This window comes from Diceros bicornis, chromosome 3 (assembly GCF_020826845.1).
Source record: "Diceros bicornis minor isolate mBicDic1 chromosome 3, mDicBic1.mat.cur, whole genome shotgun sequence".
NCBI classification, from domain to species: domain Eukaryota; kingdom Metazoa; phylum Chordata; class Mammalia; order Perissodactyla; family Rhinocerotidae; genus Diceros; species Diceros bicornis.
The window spans coordinates 79,735,375-79,756,067 of NC_080742.1; the positions used below are offsets into that span (position 1 = coordinate 79,735,375).

The 20,693-nt window shown below is 35.6% G+C and overlaps 1 protein-coding gene across 5 annotated transcripts in view; it reads left to right on the forward strand.

The window, feature by feature from the left end:
- Positions 1 to 20,693, forward strand: part of MKLN1 (muskelin 1) — a 315,619-nt gene that overhangs the window by 261,721 nt on the left and 33,205 nt on the right. For all 5 annotated transcript variants that reach the window (XM_058530101.1, XM_058530106.1, XM_058530095.1 and 2 more), the window contains 2 exons: positions 5,098 to 5,319; positions 8,232 to 8,361. In XM_058530101.1, the coding sequence (XP_058386084.1) occupies positions 5,098 to 5,319; positions 8,232 to 8,361 (352 nt within the window). The remainder of the gene's footprint in view (positions 1 to 5,097; positions 5,320 to 8,231; positions 8,362 to 20,693) is intronic.

A 20,693-nucleotide genomic window follows, 5' to 3' on the forward strand; every position in this document is an offset into this window, starting at 1 on the left:
TTATTTTCTTGCTTCCAACTGGTTACAAATTTCTTTCACAAAAGATGCTTATGTCTTTATTTTTACAGATTGAAAAAAGAATAGCTTAGGAATAGTCTGAGTACAGCACATATATTGTCCTTGTGTGTGGCCTTTGTTTCTCTTGACTTTGATTAAATAGAACATTCATTGGAAGCTAAGTTCTGTTAAATAATGTTTAGTTTTCAACTGATTAGATGTTATAGCAGAACACTAGGAATGAAGAAACCAGGATTTCAGTACTAGTTCAGCTAACAGCTAGCTCTGTGACCTTGAACAATTAATTACACATCTGTATAAGCCTCCATTTTCTATTCTATTTCATGCAAATAAAGCTGTAAGTTGGAACTTTCGAAAAATTACTTGGGGTTGTTCATGACACTTTAAGATTTGACACTTAATATTCAAATTTGAGAAGAACATGAGAAAGCTAGAGGCGTGAAGACATGTTTATTTTATTTTGTTTTTTTTGTGAGGAAGATTAGCCCTGAGCTAACATCCATTGCCAATCCTCCTCTTTTTGCTGAGGAAGATTCACCCTGGGCTAACATCCGTACCCGTCTTCCTCTACTTTATATGGAACGCTGCCACAGCATGGCTTGACAAGCGGTGCATAGGTCCTCACCAAGGATCCGAACCTGTGAACCCTGGGCTGCCGAAGCAGAGCACGTGAACTTAACTGCTATGCCACCAGGCCAGCCCCTGTAGACATGTTTAAAAGTTACTTTGCCATTTTGAATTTCACATGTTAAAAAAATTAATATTCGAAGACTTTTGGATGTCTTAAGTACATAGTGGCAGCTTAGTTCTGAAGCTTTCCATGTTGTTGCTTTGTGTGATCTTCAGGGACAATGAGAACCAAATAAAAAGATAAAAAAAATAAGTCGTATATTCAGCAAAACCAGGAGCCAAAGAAAACCTACAACTCCCAATTCCTTTTAAGTTTAGCCAAAAACAACTGAAATACCCAGAACCTGTGCTGAAGCCCACAACAGTGTAATGGGGGAGAACTGGGAATGCAGAGGGAGCGTAGCACAGGTACATCACGGTAGGAAGTGTCATGAACAGGGCAAAAATTTACTCCAGGGCAGCCACTGGGGTAGTCAGTGAAATAACATGTGGAAAATGCCCAGAAAGGCCCAGAGGAGGAAGATGACAGAAAGCACCATCTTCTAAAAGTATGGGAAACACCACGAAAAGTGAGGACAGTGCCTCCTTTTGCAGTGACCAGTGAAGGAACTGGGAGAGCTCAAGGCTTGAAATAGAAGCGCCCTGATTAGATGAGGTTCACAGAGTTAGAGAAGACATGGCTTCACAGAAGCATCATGTTTTGAAGAAGCCATTCAATTCAGTTGCAACAGAGGAAGGAATCCTTGAGCAAGAACATCACCCTACCATGGGAACCTTCTGTTATCTGGTCCAGGGAAATTCAACCCATTTAAATATGAAAAACTAAAAAGCATTAAACACCAAATCTTTTCTCTCAAGGAAAACAATAAAATGAAAAAGAATAGCAAAACCTTCCTTCACACAACAGCAGATGAAAATTATATTCCAGTATTCTAACATGAATTAAATGACTTAATGAAGCTTGAAACTCTGAAGAAAACTACAAAGCATAAATTCAAGAATGCAGATGAAGGGCCAGCCTGCATGATGCAAACGGTTAAGTGCGCGTGCTCCACTGTGGCGGCCCGGGGTTCGCCGGTTCAGATCCCGGGTGCGCACCGATGCACCACTTGTCAGGCCATGCTGTGGCGGTGTCCCATATAAAGTGGAGGAAGATGGGCATGGATGTTAGCCCAGGGCCAGTCTTCCTCGGCAAAAAGAGGAGGATTGGCAGATGTTAGCTCAGGGCCGATCTTCCTTAAAAAAAAAAAAAATGCAGATGAGAGGGTCAAATATTAGGAGCAGATGAAACTGGACCTGGTAAAACTCAGGAAAGAAATTGAAAAAAAATGTAGTAACACTTTCAGAAATGAAGACTAATCTACAAGGAACATAAAGAAGAATAGGTAAGAATCATATAACATAGAAATAAGAAGAGCAGATAACGAAAACAGAAATAAAGATATAAAAAGGATTAGCCAGAAAATTATAGACAGAGAAGACAGGCAAAGGAGAACCAACATATGTGTAATTGGAGACGTTAAAGAAGAAAACCAAAACAATGGAACAGAACAAATATTTACAAATAAAATTCAAGAACTTTCCTGAAGAAAGAAGACTATTCCACATATCAAAAGGGCATGCTATATTCAGGAAAAATTGACCTAGGCGTTCAACTCTAAGACATATGTTAGTAACATTGAATTTCGAAGATAAAGAGGCCATTTGGTGGGCAACTAGACAAAATGATCAAGTCACCTATAAGAGAAATAAAATGAGACTGGTAACAGATTTCTTTACAGCTTTCAATGCCAAGAAATAGTCAAGGCCAGGAAACAATAGAGCAACATCTAGAAGGTATTCAAGAAAAGACAATGTGAGAATTTTATATCTAGCTAAACTGTTCTTCAAGTATAAACACTTTTTGAGGAGAGTGCTAGAAAATGGAATATGAGGTAGCCAAAAAATGGCAGGAGAAACTTCAATCAAAGTGTTGGAGCTCTCAGCTCATTGACATTCTCCCTGGGTTAGTGTGGATCATTGACAGGCTGAACCTACACTTTTACTGTCCCCCAGCCCCACATCCTATGAAATGACAAGAGACTACCTTAGTAATAGTATTGAAAAGTAAGAAAGAATGCCCTTGAGGAACTTAAAAAAATTTGGGAGAATTTCTGTAAGGTGGAAAGTAGATAGGATCAGATCCAACCAGAAGAAACCAGAGCCTATAAGGTTACAGCAACTTGAGTCTCAAAATTTATATAGCTGGGGCAAACGTTAGACGATCACTTGGAGACTAAACAGCAGGGCATTCCCCTGTTTGAGTAGCACTTACATGTGAAAATTGTCCACAGGTCAAGCTGGAAAGATAGATAGAGCAATACTCCCAAGAGTCTCTGAGGAACTCCTCACAACATCATGTCTCATTTCTCTCCACCCAGTCCCTTGAGGCAGGCTACCGTATCTGCAACAAGCAGGTGAATAGAGATTCTCAGATACAAAGAGGTCTAGAACAACCACCAAAAAATCCAGATATTTGAAGATAATTAATACTGTGAGACAGGGATACTGAACTCAACAAATTAAGAATTAACAAAGGAAAACAGCTAGTAGTGTAAACTGAAGAAGCTTTTAAGAAAAGTTTAAGTGATATTTTCAGAGCAATTTGGGAGGCTATTGCATCCATGAAAAAGAAATATCTAGAAAAATTATAAAGAGTTAATAGTGAAAAAAATCTCAATAAATTGATTTAAAAGCAGAGTGGACACACTCACCTCTATATGGTTTCTAAATTAGTGAGCTGAAATTATGAGAAAATGTTAAAAAACAGAGAAAAGGTCCTAAAGTTCCAGTATCCACCTAATAGGAGTCCTAGAAAAAGAGAATGGAGGAAAAAAAATACCCAAGGTAAAAATGAAGAAAACTCCCAGAGCTGAAGAAAGACAGTTTTCAGAATCAAAGGAATAGCTGGAATGCTGGAAAGAGCTACCAAGATAAAGATGTTTATGCTTCACCCCTGATAACAAATGAGAATAGCCACATCAAAATTAAACTTAAATATCACCGAAAGGAAACTCCCTTTGTAGCCATATAAAGTAGAACCATAGAGTCCTGATAACAGAGATTGGCCAGAATTAATATGAATCTGTGAATTTATGAAAATGTAAATAGGCTCCCATAATGGGGGTCCCTTGGGATCCTCAGCACGATCCCCAGATGTTTGGAGAGATATGCACCTCAAGTACTTAGGACAGAGTAATGTGATCTAGCCAGTGAAGCCCTGGACAGTGATATAGTAGTTGAATGGGACCATACGGAGTTGTCTTCAGCAATGTATAGATTGCTTTTAATGTTATGATCATTTAAGATTAAAGAGTGGGAACACTTTCTTTGGAATGCCAGGGACATAAAAACTTGGACATCTCAATTTTTAAGCCATATTAACCAAGATTTCACCCTTGAGGAACAGTAGATTTTCATCTTAATTTATGGAAGTCTGCCAGAAACCTGGGAAATGGCAAGTGAGTGGATCTTTTTAGTGGTAGGTAAAGGTTAGGAGATGCTAGAATCTTTTCTTTTTAATACTAGTTAAAAAAACAATCTTTACAATTATGGAAATAGTTTTTTATTAAAAACAATACTAAAATAGATAAATAGCAGAAAAATAATTGGATGGGAGGAGAATTGAACATCTAATGGTTAGTATTTGTGCTTTAGCAAAAATTAGATGTTTTTTGTACACAATTTATTCTCTAAATATAAATGCCACTTGTGTTCAACATCTAATTTCCAACTTGGACTTATATTTTTTTTGAAATAGAATTTGATTCTTACTATCTTGTGACAAATGGCTATTTTCTCAGAGATACTCTGTGAAAAGCTGATTGCTCTGAAGACTGATTGCTGCAAATGTCTTTTTGTTTGTTTTACTGTAACAACATGATTTGAAGAGTTTTGTAAAATAAAAGCAGAGAGAAGAACTTAGCTACATCACTCTCATTCATTTATCTACTCTCTTATTAAATGGTAGTATAATTAATAGGATGCTTGCCTAGAATTGAAAGAAGGGAGTTTTTATAAGGAGGATGAAAAAGAGGATGTGATCACTATTTACCCGTAGAGTATGATCAGTATTCACTCTAAGGTATAAATCAGCACCTCATGAAGTATTGGTTGATTTGGTAAAAATTATTCAGTTTCAAGAAAGCATAAAGCTCTGTAACCCAACATATTTTATTCTCACTGAGAAAAATGGAAACCTTAAAACATATTTAGAAATCCATCCTGCATCTCCGCCAGGTGGTGAGTGGTATGGCAAAAAAGTGCATATGATAATCAGGGGTGGTTTTTAGTGTTATTAAGACAAAGTTGAGCTTTTTTGAGAATCTAAAACTGCACACATTGGTTTCATTTTAGCACGTATGACAGGAATAATCTAAAATTATTCTGTCTGTTGTTTTGGCCTGATAGATGTGTATGGACTCAGAAAAACATATGATCTACACCTTTGGTGGTAGAATTTTGACATGTAATGGCAGCGTAGATGACAGCAGAGCCAGTGAACCACAATTCAGTGGATTATTTGCTTTCAACTGTCAGTGTCAAACCTGGAAACTTCTTCGAGAGGACTCCTGTAATGCTGGGCCTGAGGACATCCAGTCTCGGATAGGACACTGCATGCTGTTTCACTCAGTAAGAATATTCTGTACATTGTATTTTGTTATACTGTCATGTATATCTCAATAGGAAAGGAAGTGATAAAATCTAATTCTTGAGTAAGAAATCACAAAACTTTTCGTTGGAAATAAATAATTAGTGTTAGCAATGATAGACAAAGATAAAACTTCCTTTAACAGTGAACTGTTTGCTAATTATGAGACTCTTCCCATCAACCTAGTAATTCCTAAATAGTTATCGCCTGAATACTAATTTAGGCACTTTTATGACTACCTCACTGCTTATATAGATATTGTAGCAGTTTCTTTCATATACTTTTCTACTTACTGATTTCTCTTAGTAACTAGAAGATCAGTTTTCTTATCTGTTCTTTTATTACCCTCTGCTACTCTCCGTTAAGTGCAAATAATCAAGAATTGGCTTTGTAGAATCAGAATTAAAATTTATCAGCAAAATCAACATAGATATTTCTTTAACCTTTTCAAATATTATGGTGAAAACTTGGGCTTCCTTCTGTGAATGTAACTTTAAAAATATATTGTGGACTATTTTAAGCATAACCAAAGTAGAGAGAAGAATATAATAAATTCCTGTGTACTCATTTATCAGTTTCAACAGTTATCAGTGTTCCACTGTTCATTTTTCATATATCTACCACACTTACATTTCTTTTTTTTCTAATGTTTCTTTGATTTTTAAGTTTATTCTTAAATTTTATGGTGCTGGAGTATTTTAAAGCAAATCCCAGGCATTGTATCATTACGCCTGTAAATACTATAGTGTATTTAAGTCCAGATAAGGACTTTAAAAAAAAACACAATTGCGATACCGTTATAATACCCAACCAAAGTAAAAGCGGTTTCTTAATATCATTTAACACATAGTCTGCATTCATTTTTTTTTTTCCTGAGATACTGAAAAATACCTTTTCATAGTTGGTTTATTCACGTCAAGATCCAGAAAAGGTCTGTGTATTACATTTGGTTGTTATGGCTCTTAAATTTCTTTTAATCCATAACAATACTCCCCCCTCCTGGTTCCCCCCCCCCCCGCCTACCACTTATGTCTTTGTTAAAGAAACTGAATCATGTGTGCTTTAGAATTTCCCATATTCTTGATTTGGCTGATTTTATCCTCATTGTGTCATTTAGCATGACCCTTTATCCTCCATATTTCCTGTAAGCTGGTAGTTAGAGTCAGAGGCTTGATTTTAGATTCACTCTTCTTTTTGGGGAGGGTAGAGGGCAGAAGGAGAGGTGCAAGAATACTTCATAGATGGTCTGATTGCAGAATATCAAGAGACATTTAATGTGTAGTTGTCATACTTTTGGTTGTTAAAGTTGTTCAGTGGATTCAGGTATCAGCCTGAAGGATCAGTTATAAAGTGTCCTGTCAACTTTTTACCTAATGGCTTTAGTAGCCATTGATAGTCATTGCCTAGATTTCATTAGGGTTTGTAAAATGGTGATTTTTCTAATTATGTCATTTCTTCTGCATTTATTAACTGTGATTGTAGTATAAAAAACTTACCGTCATTAACTATTTGGCTACTCTGATATGTAAACCACACAGGAGAGGTAATATAAATGTTTGGTTCTTTTCCTTTATCACTTTTTCACATTAATGAGTTGAGGCTCCAAAATTAACCAATGAATTTTTTTAAAGTATTGTTATGAACTTGTGGATTTTTTAATATTTGATTTATTTAATCCAATGCTATCATTATTCTTTTTGATGCCCCAATTCTTCTCTTTGGCCAGTAGGAGTGCCCCCCTCCCAGCATACCCATGTATTTGCATTTGTGTGTATATACACACATACACGGAGTCATGCCACTGCATAACAACATTTCAGTTAATGATGGACCGCATATACGATGGTGGTCCCATAAGATTAGTACCATATAACCTGGGTGTGTAGTGGGCTATACTATCTAGGCTTGTGTAAGTACACTCTGTGATGTTTGCACAATGACGAAATCACCTAACAACATACTTCTCAGGTGCACAACCGTACACACATATATGTGTATATGAATGTATATGTATCTTTTTTAGTAAGAGAAAAGTTAAATCATGAGTTCATACAGCTTTGTCCAATTGAAATGAAAGACTACAGATTTTTTAAATTTAATATCTTTGATTTTCTATATTGTATCTTCTAAGGCTAAAATCCTACTTCCTGATGACAATATTATATGACTTGCTCTGTCTTTCAGTAATAGTTTACAGAATAACAAAAAAGAAGAACAAAATCACTGAATACTGTATAAGATTGTTTTCTGATTATTTTTCTGTTTAGGATATAGCCTACTAGGGATGGGTAGTCAAAAAAACATGAATTAAAATCACTAGAAATGCTACTTCTCTGTGTGATCATGTCTCTGTGTGGTTATATCTCTGTATACAGATAGGTTTATTTGTTTCATTTTTTTTCAAATTTCAGAGATTTTTTTTTTTCTATTGGGTTAATTTTATTTTCTTATTAAATAAAAACATATGCATGTTTCTAAAGGCAAAAACATAAGTCAGGGTACTTTCGGAGAGATCTGGTTTTTCTCCCTATCTTCCTGCTCTGTCCCTTCCCCTATAGGTAACTGTCTTTTATTAATTTCCTTCCTTTCTTTTTTTTTTGAAGACAAAAACAAACTCTTGCATTCCTTTTTCTCTTTTCTTACAAAAAGGCAGCATCCTATATACATTATTCTATACCTTTCTTTTTTACTTTAATAGGATATCCTAGAGATCGCCTCTTAGCTATATATAGAGAGCTTCCTCCTTCCTCTTTATATCAGCATAGTATTCCAATGCATGGGATCTGTCATAAAATTACTTTTATAGACGTTTAAATTTTAAAAGGATCATGATGAATTCTTCATGGAAGTGACTACTTTCTCCCTTCTTTGCCCTTTTTTTCTTATTTTTCAGAAAAATCGTTGCTTATATGTATTTGGTGGCCAGCGGTCGAAGACCTATTTGAATGATTTCTTTAGTTATGATGTGGACTCTGATCATGTAGACATAATATCAGATGGCACCAAGAAAGACTCTGGAATGGGTAAAGGCATTTAGTGATTCTTCTCTCATGTCTTAACTACTTAGGTAAAAGACTATAGCCCATTTTCTTTTCTTTCTAACCATTCTTCACTCTTTCCTCGTTTCAGTAATTGAAGTAATTCTGAGTAAGAGGAAAAAAACTCTACCAGCTAAATTATCCAATTCTATCTAAAATATATGAATTCTTCTTCTTCTTCTTCTTCTTCTTCTTCTTCTTCTTCTTCTTCTTCTTCTTCTTCTTCTTTCCTTTGGGCAAAAAGGCAGTGTTTTCTAAAGGAATCATTTGTATGGTTGTTGTGGGAGGCGAGGGGGGCTTTGCAAGAATTAATATCTTAAAAGCTGTATTATTCTGTATTTGCTAATCCTTTCCACCTTCTGTTTTCACTCTGTGACTTATATATTAGGCACTAGCGTAGTAGAGTATGTTTTTATTGTGAGGGAGGACTTCACATAATTGGTAATGCCTTTTAAGTTTACAAGCTCAGCATTCAAGAAGTTATTCTCCTAGTAGTAATAGGGTGACCGATTTGCCTGAGATAGTATCAATTTTATGCATATTGCCCTGGCATAATTATTAATAGTGCTCCGTTCACTCTCAAAAGTGTCTTATTCTGGATGATAATTTACGTAGTTACCCTACATAGTAGTTGCTTTGCTTTTGATTAGTATACACAGAAGAATGGTATTTGTTTAAGGCTTGATGGTTTAAAATGCCTAATTTGAGCAAAAGAGTGAGAAATTATATCAGCTTTCTTTTCCTTTTAGCTATTATTTATAAAAACAGATCTTTTTGTTAAAATAGTTGTTCACATTTAGGAGGAAAACTTTTTTTTTACAAAAGATAGCATGACAGTAAAAAAGTACATAAGAAGTAGTTTGACCCTCAGGACCCTTCTCCTGTAGTTCCTACTAGGCAGAGGCTAGAGCTTTATTTTCTGGGGGAAATGAAATGATGGAGGCTCTGTAGACAGAGAGAGGGTAGAAAATAGGCGAGTTAAACCTATAAACTGAATAGTGGAACTTCTAACTACTTCCCTGTCCCCATGATGCCAGGTATATTTCTCCTAGCAGAAGATTCGAATCACCTGCTCTGGAGGAAATCTGTGGCCTCAGAGAAAATATTTCCAGATACTGTTGTTTGGGAATTCCCTACCCCACAATAAAGTGGCTAATCTTGCTGCCTAGTCCCCAATACAATGGCCACTTTCACAGCCCAGTCTCTTTACAGTGTTGCCCACTGTACACATACTATTTTCAATTAACTTTTTATTTCTTCACTCGTAATGAACTGTCAGTTAAATATCTTCTGTATTAGGGCCTTCACCATGAAAGAGAGAGACAAAAACAAAGCAAACGTGAAAATAGAAATATGGAGTAATGCACTGAGCACAAGTAAATGAAAATAGTAATGATCAAGATCAGTTTTCTTAGAGGAAAGGATACCACATCCATAAAATGATAATAGGATGCAATGAAAGATCAGAGACTAGGAAAAAACTTTTGGGAAATAAATTTTGTTTGAATAAAAAATTAGAGGAGTTGTAAAAAATCTCCTGAAAAATAGACAAGGAGACAGAGATGGAACTTGGAGAAAATAAGGATCTTGGAAAATCAATCCAGGAGGTCCAATATTGGACTAATAAGAGTTTCTCCAACTATAGAGAACAAGGAAAATGGAGGAGACTAGATTATAAAATAAATCCAGAAAATTTCCCCGAACTGAACTGAAAAGCATTGGTCTACACAAGTTGATACTTTGAATTTAGAAAAAAAACAAGAAACAAAAACTTTCTCACTCTGAAGGCACATCAGTGTGCATTGTGGAATTTCACGTATCAGGTATCAAGAAGCTTCTAGTGTAAAATGAGGTCACATTCAAAGGAATCTTAAAAATTCGGAGGGAAAATTATCATCGACCTAGCATTCTATTCCTAGCCAAAACACTAGTGAAACAAGAGGGAACAAATACTATTTTCAGATACACAGGGTTTATCAGTAGAATGTGTTTGCCTGCAAGTAATAGAAAACCCAGAGAACAATGGCTTAAACAAATGGGGATTCTTTCTCTCACAGAATAAGAAATCCAGAGGTAGATAATCTGGGACTGATGCAGTGATTTGAGCAATGTCATGAAAGTCCCTAGGTTTTTTTAACCTTTCTGTTTTTCCGTCTTTAACCTGGCTGTAGCCTTGTGGTGGCAAGTTGACTGAAGCACCTCAAACATCATGCCTTCATTCCAGACAGGAAAAAAGGAAAGAAAACAAGACTTGCCCAGAAAGCTCCCTACTTACATTTGATTGACTAGAACTGTGAAACTTGGCTTCAGGAGAGTTTGGGAAAGCAAGTATTTAGCTTTTCCAGCCTTTATGTAGTACACAGGGGAAGGGATTTGGAAATGGCTGTTGGATCATGCAGTCAACGGGGTCTGCCACACAAGATTAAAAAAATGATAGATCTTTTCTGCACTCTTTCTTATTACTACACCATATACACTAACAACAGGGAGTAAAAGTAATTAAAAAAAAAACATAGGAGCTGGGAAAAAGAGGATCTAACATAGGAAAGCAATGAAGGGACATCCCAAGATGATACCTGCACAGCAAACCTATGAGCATCCAGTTCAAATTGGAGCAGGACACGGGAAAGTAGACCTCTCTTCTTCACCAAAAGTGAGGTTTCCAGATAAAAACAGACTCAATATTTGGAGTAAAAAGCCGTTAATAGGTAAATAACATCTGATGTAAAAGATTAAGGATAGGAACATAACAGGAAAAGAAAAAATTTGTATAAGAAAGGAGATATCATCACAGTATATTTCTTGGCTCTGTAGTGAACAGTATTTCCCTAATCATAATAATGCAAAAACTACAACCAATTTAACCAAAAATTGGGATAAAATTTAGTGGAAGAATAGGGTGAGAGGAGTTGGGGGATAGTGTCAGTGTAGTAAAAAATCTTCATCTACTATAACAGGAAGTTAGTAGATGATGTCCAAAATAGCAGCTTAAGCATATTATTTAGAAATATGGAAAGGAATGTAATAGGAAATGAGTAATAACATTATTTATCTTATTTAAAATTGTCTGTCTTATTTGTTTACTCATTTATTTTCTGCTACCAGAGGATAGTGTGGAGGTATATGATTTAATCTTTAACTTCCTCTAGCTCTTAAGAGTTATTCTGACTTTCCATTAAAATAACTAGGCGAGAGGTAATACTTCCCTACAATTCTGATGTAGCTTTCCCTGAAAAAGGTGGTGAAGATGGTAATTGATTTGACAAGTAACGTGTTGAAAACTGCTATGTGCTGGCTCAGTGCTAGATTAGCGATACAGTGGAACAAAATGATCATGGTCGCTCAGAGTGCTTATAATCTAGCTAGTAGATAATATTCTGATGGATTATAGTAGCTACTCTTTTATTTAGACCCTACCATATGCCAGTAGCACAGAGCTTTTAAATATCTCTAATTGGTGGTATTATTTTCATTTACCAGATGAGAAAAATTGAACTCGGTGAAGTAATATATTCAGCATTACATAACTAGATAATGATAAAGCTGGGATTTAGAAGTTTGAGTGCAAAGAAGGTGTTTTTTCCACCATACTAAACTGCTTCCCAAGATTAAAAGAAAAAAGTAGCAAAGAGGATAGTGGCAAAAAACTTAGTAAAAAATTCACTATAATAAGTAGGCTTTAATGACTATCATTTGAAGATTTTAGAAAATAAGTTATTATTACATAGTAATTTGCAAAATTGATTAGTATAATGCTTCATTCATGGTTATGGCTAGCTTTAGAGCCATCAGTGATAATCGTTCTATTTGTTCAATTTTGTTTTGATTGTAAAAGTAATAATATGCTCATTGTAGAGAATTTGGAAAACATAGAAAGATGCAAAAAAGAAAATGTGTCAAACCATCCAGACAAACTCTGTGAAGATTTGGATGCATTTCCTTCTAGTCTTTTTTAACTTATATATTATATAAAATTTAGCACAATTTTATATTCTGCTATTTTAAAATTTTCATTAAATTGTAACTTTTTTAATCATTATGGTTTTATTACCATCGACTACAGATATTAGTACAAAAGACAAGTGGATTCGCTCCCTAATTAAGGCTAATCAACTTTTGTTAAATCAGAATCACCAATTTTGCTATGTGTTCGTTAATTTTCAATTCATTTATGGTGAATTATCCCACAGTGCAAACAAGTTCATTCGTTAATTTAATAATATTTATTGGTCACCTACTAGCTTCTAAGTTTGACCCTCTCCCTTCCTCCCTCCCAACATATTTCAGTGCCTTCTATGCCAGGTATATTTTAGGCACTTGGGATATAGCTATGGATCTGGGGAATAAGATCTCTGCTCTCTTTTTTTTTTTTTTTTGTGAGGAAGATCACCCCTGAGCTAACATCCGATGCCGATCTTTTTTTTTTTTTTTTTTTTTTGCCAAGGAAGATTGGCGCTGAGCTAACTAACATCTGTGCCCATCTTCCTCTACTTTATATGGGACGCTGCCACAGCATGGCGTGACAAACAGTGTGTTGGTGCACGCCTGGGATCCGAACCCACGAACCCCTGGCCGCCGAAGTGGAGCACACGCACCTAACTGCTTGTACCACTGGGCCGGCCCCAAGATCCCTCCTCTTAAAGGACTCACATTCTAGTGGAAAGAGACCTGCAGTTGCCTTCTAAGTACTGTGAAGAAAAAAAAATTGTATGCTATAATAGTGAGAAACATGGGAGGTCCCATTTAGGTAGAGTAGGTTGGCAAACCATCTCTGAGGAGGTAATCTTTAAGATTTAAGACAAGAAGTAGAGAATTAGGAAGAACCATGTTAAAAATTGAGAGAAAAGCAAGTACAAAGGTCCCAAAGCAGGAAAGAACTTAGTGTGTCCCAGAAACAGATGGGACTAGTCCAAATTGAGGGTAGGGAAAGCTGATATGAAATGAGGTTAGGGAAATAGTTAAGAGTCTGATAATTCAGTGCCTTGTACAAATGCAAGAAGATTGAATTTTTTTTAATAAATAAGAGGTTATTGAAAGATCTAATGCCAGGGTCTTGATCTAAGTTTTGAAGATATCACTCTTTTGTCTAGATACACATTTTCCAAGTGGTTAATTTTGACAATATGCCTATAAGTTGCATTGTCCGAAGGCTGTATGTATAATGAGTGCTTTAACTGAGGGTTTTTATGGCGGAGTTGAACATCTGGTTAGAACTACTTGGAGAAAATTTTCCCTCCTAAAACTGTTGCAGTTATACTTGGAATTGTGGAACCTCAGTGGCTCTCTTGCCATATTAGAGTGAAACTGAAATTAGTTTCTTTTCATTTTTCTGTCTTTCTTATTTTTTTCCATCTCCCTCCCTCCCATCTTCCCCTCCCTCTCTCTCTTCCTTCCCATTCTTCCCTTTTCAACTCCTCTTCCCAAGTGCCCCTTTCTCTCTCTGTCTGTTCCCTGCCCCCCCGCCCCCGGGTTTCTGCTCTGTGGCCAGGATTGAGAAACCACTGTGATAGCTCTCCAGAGCCTATCTCAGTCCTTAGTCTAAGTAACTTTGTGCAAGTTATCTAATGTCTCACCTTTAGCTTGCGTGTCTGTAAGTGACCAAAATTATATTTTAAGGAAAATAGTGTCCTGCTCTTGGCTACTCTAAGAGTAGATATGGATTGACCCTCTAGTTTGGGCTGGTGTTATTGTTGGGTACTTCAATTTTCACATGAGTATGTCAATACTACCTACAGGTTCACTGATCTATTTAGTAATCAAGTCATGTTGGTTTTACCTCCATCTTCTCTCTTCCCATTGCTGCTTCACTAGTTAAGGCTAGCATCAGCTATTTGGCCTCTGTTTCTAGTCTTCTTCCTGGGTACCCCATTCTTCCCCTCAACCCATTCTCCGCACTGCAAGCAGAATACGGCTGTTCTGGGTTATCAATTAAGTGTAGAATCATATGCTCTAGCATTTATTCAACAGACATTTTTTGGTCACCTACTAGGTGCCAGATAAGGTAAGCAACTAGGGATACAACTGTGAATAAGGGCTCTGTCTTTCATGGAGCTTATAGTTTCACATAGGGAGGAAAAAGAAGTAGATATTGACAGCCTTACCTTTCGAGTAGTGCTAATAAGATAAGACAACGTCTTTAAAAAATATAAACCTGGGGCCGGCCCTGTGGCTTGGCGGTTAAGTGCGCACGCTCTGCTACTGGCAGCCCGAGTTTGGATCCCGGGCGCGCGCTGACACACCGCTTGTCCGGCCATGCTGAGGCGGTGTCCCACATACAGCAACTAGAAGGATGTGCAACTATGACATACAACTATCTACTGGGGCTTTGGGGAGAAAAAGGGAAAAAAAAAGGAGGAGAATTGGCGATAGATGTTAGCTCAGGGCCGGTCTTCCTCAGCAAAAAGAGGAGGATTGGCATGGATGTTAGCTCAGGGCTGATCTTCCTCACAAAAATAAATAAATAAATAAATAAATAAACCTGGTGGTTTTTCTTCCCTAAAGCCTTTTGTTTCTCTGTGCCCTCAGGATTAAGTCTAAACTCAGCCTGACTTACAGAATCCTTTATGATATTCCCCCTCTTAGTTAGTTCTCCAGCCCCATTCCTGGTATCCACCCTCACCTTGCCACCACTTTGTTTCATGACCACTGAATATCAATTCTTTATAGATAGAATACTTTTTCTTGCCTTTGGGTTTTTGCCCATGCTGTTTTCTTTACCTAAATCACTTCCTTCCTTCCCACCTCCGAAATGTAGCTAACTCGTGCTGATCTTTCAGATCTTAAAGGTCATTGTCTCCTGAAATTCTCTAACTCCTCAAGCTCAGGTTAGAAATTAAAGCATATGGTTCTAACTTTAATTGTTAACACAATTGTAAGTATTCATCTGGCAGTATAATCTTGACTTTGCTTTTCAAAACCCGTGAAAAGCTCAGCTGTAATACAGAGACTTTATTCAGTATTTCTTAAAGAGCATTCAGTCTTTTCGGTACTCTAGATCTCCTAAAAATCTTGCTCTAAATTAAGTTAGACAAATTGGAAAGCCTCACATCAGAACTATGATATATTGTATTGTCCTCCCATAGAATTACTTTTACCTGATTTTAAAAAGTCCATTTAAATTTTGTTTTATCTTATTAGATTATTATTTATTGTGTAAGCCAAGAAAAGTCCTTGTAAGGACAAGATAGGGTACTATTTAAATTTCCACATTATTAAATATTCTTAGAAAACACCAATTTTATTCCGTTACATGGATGTCTTGTAGCTTATTTAAAGATTCTATTTATTAACTGTTCTTCTAAAGCTTTTTTACTACAGTTAATTACTGTAATTAGATGGACTTAACATATAATTACTATGTTTATCTATGATTCAGTAATGTAAGTTATTTGATTAAAACTGCATTTATGATGTGAGTTTCAAATTGGATTGTTTGAAATCATAGAAGAAGTTGTTTGAACTATTGAGCTCACCAATTAGAGATGGTATATCTAATTGTAAAATTGCTGCTTTTTGTTATAATTTTTTGTCAGACTATAAAATCTTAAATGGTTGCTCCTTACAATTATTTAAATGAATTATCTTAGATTTAACATTTGAAGATCTGAAGAAACCTCAACTCTTGTTTTTTAACTAGAGTATAAAAATTTTATGCTCCCCTCAGAAGGAAATTATAATTTAAATCAGTGGATTGGCAGCTGCTTAGAAAGAAGGGATTTATTAGTATTATGTCTAACGCATACATAATTACATCAAAATTCAGCACATCTAAAATTTGGGTTTATTTCTGAATAAGTTTTGGCAATAAGGCTGTGAACACAAGGGTTTTAGCAGACTCACCATATGTAAGCTCTGTATTTAACACTAATTGAAAATTATGTTTAGAAGATAGTCTGTTACACCACCAGAGCTTTATGGTTTGCTATAGAAATTCAGTCTATTATAGTAAGATTACTTGCTCATATCTGTATTATTCAAGGTAACAAACATATTGAGTAGTCACCATTTGCCAGACGCTAAGTCAAGCCTTGGTGATACAGAGCTCTTCCAACCTAATACCTGTTCTGTAGTAGTTATGTGTTTACTTGTTTTGTTCCTTAAATTCTGTTGACTGTATTTTCCCACATCTGCCACTCTTTATTCCATTCTGTTCTAACCATATTGGCAGATTGGTATAATTGAAAGAATAGTGAATTGAGAATGAACAGACTTGATCTCTCTTCATCTGTGTCTGCCACTCATCCCTCTGCAACTTTGTCAAATTATGTAACGTCTCTGGACCTGATTATTCATCTACAAAGGAAGGGATTGGACAAGTTGATTTTAAGACCTCATCTAGCTCCCAAATTTTGACAGTTAAATTTCTTTCCCTCCCTTCTGTTGTTATCAGGCTGTGAAACTGACATGTGAGGGCTGTGTTAGTTATGTCTGCAAGATCTGATTTATCTATAAACATATTTTCATGAAAACCTTAAAAGCAGAATCTTATCAGCCCTGGGAATGTACTTACTGACATTGTTTTTTTTTTTTTTTTTTTTTAAAATCAGGGTGTGTGTATATGTATGTATGATAAGTTCTAATGTTTTTGAACCTTTTGGACTTTTACCAATTAACTCAATAAGGCCAATTCAGCAGTACAGAGAAGATGCTGAAGCGAATGATTAGTTTTCATTAACATAGAGTAGTTACTGAGCTAGGAAATGGTAGTGCTTATTTTCAGTGTAACTAGGCTTCATTGCTTTCCATTTAGCACCTTTTATTTTTCGTGTGCCATTATTCCGATGAAATTGAATTATGTACTTCTTTTCCTCTCAATGTTATAGGTATAAATAACTTTCCATAATTCCCTCCTTCCACTCTCCCAGGGATGTTTTTGCTACTTATAAGCTTAGAAAAGTATTTCATATTTTTAATATAAAATTTAGGTCATTTGATAGTAAATGTGAATTAAAGTTTACCTGTAAAAACAAACATGCAGGAACACTAAAGACAATTTTGAAAATGAAAGGTAATGAAGTATGTGAACACTACCAGGTATTGTAAAGCTACAGCTTTGTACAGATTAATGGAATAGAATAGAACAGATAGTATAACAATATCTCCAAACACATATGAGAATTTAGTAATGGTAAAGTGGCATTTCCAATCAAAGAAGGAAAATAGCATCTTCAGTAAATGACAATGAGATGTCACTTAAGAGTTGGCAAAAAAAATAAAGTAAAATCTGGATCTCATTAATGTCTGTAATATCACAAAAATGCTAGGTAAACTTAAGTTTTATACTTAAGAAATAAAATTATAAGTCTAATTGTTTTTAATAATTTACGATTGGGAAAAGACCTCTTCAAACATGACACAAGGGCTGGCCCTGTGGCTTAGTGGTTAAGTGCTCGCGCTCCGCTGCTGGTGGCCCGGGGTTCGGATCCCGGGCGTGCACCGACGCACCGCTTCTCCAGCCATGCTGAGGCTGCATCCCACATACAGCAACTAGAAGGATGTGCAGCTATGACATAAAACTATCTACTGGGGCTTTGGGGGAAAAAAATAAATAAATAAAAAATTAAAAAAAAAAATATGACACAAAACCCAGAAGTTATAAAGAAAGAGATTAAGTTTGAGTTTTTGCAAATTAAAAAATTGTATATGGAAAAATACTTAAATATCAAATAATGACAAATTAGGAGCTAAGGTAAATGTCCTACTGTAAACAAAAGGCTCTTACATGAATAGATAGTTCAAAGAAAAAAATAATTCAAATAGCTGATAAATTTACTTATGTAAAGATGCTCAGCTTCATTCATAATTTTTTAAATGTAAATTAAAAGATCACTCGCTGACTGTTGATATCTATTAAAATATAAAATATGAATATTCTTTAACTAAGCATTTTTTCCCAAGAATTTATCCTACTCACATACTTGTATAGATGCATAAAAATAAGTTGTACAGAGATGTTTATTGCAGTATTGTTTTGCAAACAATAAAGAATTTTCCAGAATTTTTCCAGAGTAAAAAATCTGGAAACAACTTGAATTGTCCACCAGTAGGTAACCAGTTAAATAAATTATGGTTGATCTATTCAATGACATGAATTATTTGTAGCTTACAAATACAACTGAAATAGATCAATAAATACTGTATTGTTGAGTGTCAAAAGCTAGTTGGAATTTTATAAAAAGTAAATAATGAGTGATATGGGGCCGGCCTAGTGGTGTAGTGGTTAAGTTTACGTGCTCCGTTTGGGTGGCCTGGGGTTTGCAGGTTTGGATCCCGGGTGCGGACCCACGCACCACTCATCAAGTCATGCTGTGGCAGGCATCCCACGTGTAAAGTAGAGGCAGATGGGCACAGATGTTAGCCCAGGGCCAATCTTCCTCACCAAAAATAAATAAATAAATAAATAAATAAGAGTAAATAATAAGTGATAGAAATCCAGGTTCAGGTAAAATAATAGAAGTTCTAAACTGGAGTTATTGCTAGAGCTTAATAGGGTCTCATCCAACATTTAAGATGTCCCAGATTTAGAAGATAAGAATGTGGCGGATACTTTTGGTTGCCAACCCTATAGCCATTGGCCCTTTCCTCTTGTTAACCAAACCATGATTTTGTTTGATGGCAAGTTGCTCAGCCCCAGGGAATGAATCATGATTAGTCTAAAGCAGTTATCCTTTGCCAAATTATTTCAGTTTCCCTGCCTCCCGTGTATCACAGTTTTGGCCAGTGAGACATAGGAAAATCTCCTGGAGGACATTTGAGAAAAATATCCTCCCTAAGAAAATAGATGCTGAAAGAGTCCTTTTTCTCCCTGCTTTGGATGGTCTACAAAAGGATGTGATACTTAGAGCTGGTACTGGCAACTTTCAAATACAAGGGGAGGGCCAAGAGAATTGTAGGGGTATTAACCTAGCACCATGATTTGATTGAATTGCTGAAACAATCTTGCAACTGTCTACTTGCAAAATTCTGTTATATGAGCTAATTAATCCACTGTTATTCAGGTTTTCTGTTACTTGAAGCTGAAAATATCCTAACAGAGACTTTTTGGAAAGCTGTTTTTATTAAATTTTATATTTCTGTGACTGTTCTGAAAATTGTTTTGTTCCTGTGTCTTAACTAAAGTAATTAATAATGAATATGTACATTGGATCATGAAGCAAAAATAGAGTTGAGATTAGTTCATGAATTAATGCAATACTGTCTTCCTCAGGAATTAAAATGACTTCAAAAATCTCTCTTTCTTTTTATCCTCCCTGTAGAGTTTCTTTATGTTACAAATTCTGGTAATCTCCCCCTATTGGGTAAACCAAAGAAAGAGAAAAGAAAAAATGTGATTCAGGATGTCAGATAAAATATTTTATTTGATTTTCTCTTTAGCTGTCCTATGTCAAGTTTTAAAGATGCTAAAGAAAAAATAGAGTTGAAGGATTATCATCGTAATTTCCTGGAAAAACTGTAAAAATAGGTTGGCAATAGTAGTTGTTTGTTGTATAATTCTTATTCTCTATTTTCTTAGACAAGTGTCCTTTCAAAATGTGTTTGTGATTAACATGTGATCTTGTTTACTGATCTATTTGATTAATTTTTCTTTGTAAGTTTATAAAGACTAGTTAAGATTCTTGGCATTCAGTCAAGCTTTTTGGCATTTGAATCTAAAAGCTTTTAAAATATTGTATGTTGCAAATCTCCTATCCTTTCCCCCTCCCCCTCTGCCACCCATTAGAAACTATTAAATTGAAAAGATAGCTTTGTTTTCTTCTTGGGAAGAAAATTAATGCAGAAGACTGTATTAATAGTTATGACATGTTAGAATGAAAGCTTCTCTCTTGGTTTTGACCTTTAGGTCTTCTTAGTTTTTGATAATGCCATTATTGTTCAACCAATTTTTATTTTTATAAAGTTATTATAGAAGTAATGCAATGTACAATGCAATATTTAATAAAGCAGAATCCAAACAATTTAAAATGCTATAAAATGAAAAGTGTTTTCTGCCAGAGTAGCAAACGAACAGGCTGCTGATTCCCTTCCCCAAAATCAACCCTGGAAAAATAAAATGAGAGGCACCTGGCCTCCGGGAACTCTTTAAATGAGACAGAAGACTGTCTCTCCCCTAAATTACCTTGAGTTTGTTCTTGTGCCTTAACTATAGAAACTAGCAGCAGTAGCTCATACCACTAGTGTCAGAATTCAAAGAAAAGTATTATGGCCTTGCAGAAACCCTACTGAGGTTAAGAATTGATGAAAATAGATGTGGAATGACCATCCCACTCTCAGTAATTCATTTCTTCCTCCACTTACCCTTCAAGTCCAGGGAGACTGCC